Raw genomic sequence first — 4,666 nt, 5'->3', positions numbered from 1 at the left:
TGTTCGTGATGTTCCTTTTCACATTTTATGTGATCATGGTGGAATCTCGTGAAAGTTTTAACACTCATTTCCATGTGAATTGTTTGCAACCCTGGTCAACTCCGAGAATCACAGGAGTTTTGCACTGACAAAATCTGGAGCGGCGTATTGGCAAACTCTTCTTTCCTGCCTTTTAACATTTAGCATGACATGCCAGTATATTGATCAAGAAGCCATAGTTCCATAACACAAGATACTGCAATGTAAAGGGAACGTTGGAACTCGGGACAGAACTAAAGTAATAAATCCCACATCTGTTTGAAGATCTGAAATCTTCAGGGGGATAAACTGCTGGGTAGAATGTAGGGTGGGGAACAGCAATAAGAGGATCAATCAAATTATGTGCATCCTTTCTTCAGGTGAAGCAAGATGCTTGGCTGGATTAGCTAATGTTTCAAAGAAATAAATAAAAAGCCTTATGATTGGCTGACTTAGTTCTGTCTGGAGATAGGATGAGAAAATAAGAGTTTTGTGCCAGTCTCTGTAGTCATTGGGTTCCAGATGTTAATAAAATCTTTTTGGGGGGGCGGGCGACTTAATGCGACCCACAGCTGCAACAGTAATAGTAGAATTTCTTCTCACCATTCACCTCATCATTACATTATCCTTCCACCCTTCATTTATATGCATTTCAGTCTGATATTGAAGCACCTCTCCTTGTCTAAAGAAAGTTGCAGCATGTAACAGATTAACATTTTAGAGGCATATTCTTACCCAAGTCCTTTCTGAGAACAACTAGCAGCAATGGGATGGGTCATATTGTGTGGTGATAACTAGTTAAAACGGGACACAGGTGGCGCTGTGGGTTAAACCACAGAGCCTAGGGCTTGCTGATCAGAAGGTCGGCGGTTCGAATCCCCGCGACGGGGTGAGCTCCTGTTGCTCGGTCCCTGCTCCTGCCCACCTAGCAGTTTGAAAGCACGTCAAAGTGCAAGTAGATACCGGTAAATAGGTACCGCTCCAGTGGGAAGGTAAACAGCGTTTCCATGCACTGCTCTGGTTCACCAGAAGCGGCTTAGTCATGCTGGCCACATGACCTGGAAGCTGTACGCCAGTTCCCTCGGCCAATAACATGAGATGAGCGCCATAACCCCAGAGTCGGACACGACTGGACCTAATGGTCAGGGGTCCCTTTACCTTTTTAACTAGTTAAAGGTGGGGTGGGAAAGAGATCCAAATCAGAACCAGCTCCATGTTTTTGTGGGCCTTCAGGTAAAGAGGTGGGAGCATGAGAACGGCTGGCAGATACAACATGCCCATGCTTCCTAGGAATTCCATTCTGCTTCCTGTGCTGTAAATGTTCTCCTTTTCTTCCATGCAGCTGTGCCAGTTCACTGCTCCTGTTCCCCATCTGGCCATTTACAGTGGTACCTCTGACTCTCCGTCTACGTCCAATGCTTTTTCTTCCTCCCGCCGTGTGCCTAGCAATCGTCCTCTCCAGTGCCCTGGGTGCATTACTCTACCAAACAGCACTAGCTCCTCCTCTGCTAAGGTAGCCCCAGACAGCACCTCTGTCACGGGCAGGAACTGGGATGGGCCTAGCTCTAACTCCGCCCCTTCCTTCATGGAAAGCACTGAGATCGCCATGGATTCTGAGCTGGAGCCCTGCTGCAGCTCCCAGTACCGTATGAGCTCTAAGACGAAGCTGCTGCCCAAGCCCCAGATGTCCTCATCCCTTGGTAGGTTCCTCAAACTGGGATGCTTGAACTCTCCAATGTTTGCGACGTTCTCACCCAAGTGCCCTGGAGTGATTCATGGGAAAGTGCAGCCACTCGATGGTCTCAACCCACAACTGCAACAGAGGTCCAAAAAGGTGTCCAAGTGAGTATCCCTCTGAGTTATTCCATCATGCTTTGCTTTGAGAGCTGCTATAAGGGGAGATAAGGATTGGGGAGAACTCTGATTTTGCATGCATCTTAATGAGAAAATACAGTGGTGCCCCGCTAGACGAATGCCTCGCTAGACGAAAAACTCGCTAGACGAACGGCATTCGTCTAGCGGAAGCTGCCCCGCAAGACGAAAAAGTCAATGGAGCTGCTTTGCAAGACGAAAATTTTCGTCTTTTTTCCGTTTAGCGAAAGCGTGGCTGTCATTGCCACTTCGCTAGACGAAAAACCCGCTAGACGAAAATTTTCGCAGGACGAATTATTTTCGTCTAGCGGGGCACCACTGTACCTAATTTGCTGTTGTTATCTAACCAATACAGTGGCACCTTGGTTTGCATACGTCTTGGTTTGCATACGTTTTGGATTACAAACACATCAAACCCGGAAGTGCGTGTCCCGGTTTGCAACCTTTTTTTTGGATTACAACCCATTTTGGGGGGATTACGATCAATTTTTTTTTGGGAGGCCCCATTGGTGAAAGCGTGCCTTGGGTTACAACCTGTTTTGGTTTACAAACGGACCTCCGGAACGGATTATGGTTGTAAACCAAGGTACCACTGTACATGAATGGAAATGTCTCTGAACTGTGGTGGTTCAGTTCTCCAACCAATGTGTACTAAAATACATCCATTAGGTGAAAGTGTGCATAAAAATGCACCTCTTAGTGAAAATAACATGGAGAACTACATTACTATGTTAGGGAAAGTTGCTTGCAAAAATGTGTATACTGTATTAGTCAAAACTGCATGCAAAAATGTCCGTTCCCCCCCAATATATTTTATTAAATTTCCACAAATCTCACATAAAATCCCAATACATAATAATTGTTTCTTTTGTTTTATCGACTTCCCATCCCATTTTTGTTGGTGTTTTCCCCCCACCCCTTTGCTGCAACCTATATTTCCTCTCTTGTATCATAATCATAGTACAATGGTTTCTGTTGCTCATAGTTCAAATTCTGCTTGCGAATTCATCATATTATAATATTTCTTTATAAATAGTCTGAAAAAGACTTCTGTTCTTCAGTGAAGCAGTCATTGTTAAGTTCTCTTATGTTAGCTGTTAACATTGCTGATTCAGCATAGTCCATCATCTTGCTTATCTATTCTTCTTTGATGGAACTACAAAAAGCTTTTATTGGGGGGGGAATTGCACTAAAATACTGGTGGATTTTCATGAGGATTTATTATTATTATTATTTTTAAAAATCAAATATGGCTGCAGAAATGTGGAAAACTGAATTTAACATTGGGAAAATGAGAAACTCAAATTAACAGATTCATCCATCCCTAGATGGACATCCCCCCTTGTGTGTCTCTAGGAAGAAGCCACTTCTGGTTTAGCCATAAGTTCTGAACTGTGAGAGCATTTGCATATTTTTTTTTTAAAAAAACTTACACCTTAGGAATCCGTAGCCTAGTAATCCAGTTATTATTAATTTATTGAGATTGGGAGCCACTTTGTAGGTTCCACTGTAGAACTGAAAGGTGGGATACACATGTTTTAATAAAATAAATAAATTCATCCACATCTTAATTCCAAATACATCAGACAGCCACATCTGTGAGACAGGCGCCTCTAGACTCAGAATGTAAAGCTTTGCCTCCAATCATATACCCTCTGGTTGCCCCAGAAACCAATTTGAGGCAACCATAGTAATGGGGAGCTGATAGGCAGATGTGCTGGAAGATCCCCTGTTTTGATGCTATCACAATAGCAAAAGTCCAGGCCAAACGCCTTGCTGTTGGACTGTCTGTCTGGCAGATGCCCACACTGTGACGAGTTTTTCATTTTGCATCCCAGCTTCTTCCAGATAAAAATGGAAATACCCCTGGAGAGCAAGGTCTACCCAATAGATTTGGAGGAGGAGGAAGAGGGCAGCCACTGGGCTTGCAAGGATTCTGCAAATGAAGTTATCTGCCCATGGGAGAATCTGATAGAAGATGGAAAAGCTGGATAAAAAAGAAGCCTTTGACGCTATTTGGATATTTTTAAATGGATAATTTTTTTTATCCTGTTCCTGAATTGGCAGGTATAATTTCCTATAGATTGATTGATTTAATAATGCTGTTAAAAGGAGTGCAATGGAATAAAGAATGACAATAATTCACATGGATTGCAAAGCAAGAACCCAGATACATATTTATTTCAAAATTCAGAAATTTAATGTTGGCTTTTTGCGGGGGGTGGGCAGTTCAGTGCCATCACTTCCTGGTTTCTTTTATGTAACTCTTAACTACATCAAGTGTATTTAGGAAACTCTCCTGCTTTGTTAGCCTTTCAGAACTATCGCATTTGTGTTTCTTATGCCTGCGCCCTGCTCTTCCTTTGGAAGGTCAGATTTGCGTATATCTCCTACAGATCTCCTAACCAGGTAATGATTAGGTTGGCATCTGCTTGGCTTCAACAATGCTATAGCATCAGGTACTCTTCAGGCCCGATATCTAACTGAGTTAGACTCAAATCTTGGAGCGGAAAATATATGTTTGATACATCATTTTCATTATCAGATAAATATGACATTTTTTCGTTGAACTTTAATTGCCCTTCACAAAATCCTTTACAAACATCTGTGAAGGGAAGATTGATATTTCCTTATCAGGAAGTTCTGCTGCAATTGATGTAGCTAAATTGACACATTCCCCCCCCCCTTTTTGTTGTTTCATTTCAAATGTTATTTGCTAAATCCATATAACTCTTGGTGACAATGAAGGGTGCCTTCTGATAAACGGCTTGTAGCT

The 4,666-nt window shown here is 42.6% G+C and overlaps 1 protein-coding gene across 1 annotated transcript; it reads left to right on the top strand.

Annotated features, from left to right (window-relative positions):
- The first annotated feature begins 1,203 nt into the window (after positions 1-1,203).
- On the top strand, positions 1,204-1,961 carry LOC117040848 (regulator of G-protein signaling 9-like). Its single transcript, XM_033138896.1, has one exon. It carries the CDS (start codon positions 1,337-1,339, stop codon positions 1,862-1,864), a length of 528 nt encoding a protein of 175 aa, XP_032994787.1. The 5' UTR covers positions 1,204-1,336; the 3' UTR covers positions 1,865-1,961.
- Positions 1,962-4,666: the final 2,705 nt, after the last annotated feature.

Source organism: Lacerta agilis, chromosome 2 (genome assembly GCF_009819535.1).
Source record: "Lacerta agilis isolate rLacAgi1 chromosome 2, rLacAgi1.pri, whole genome shotgun sequence".
Classification (NCBI taxonomy): Eukaryota; Metazoa; Chordata; class Lepidosauria; order Squamata; family Lacertidae; genus Lacerta; species Lacerta agilis.
Note: the sequence above shows the minus strand (reverse complement) of the source record. Positions and strands in the feature narration are given on the sequence as shown.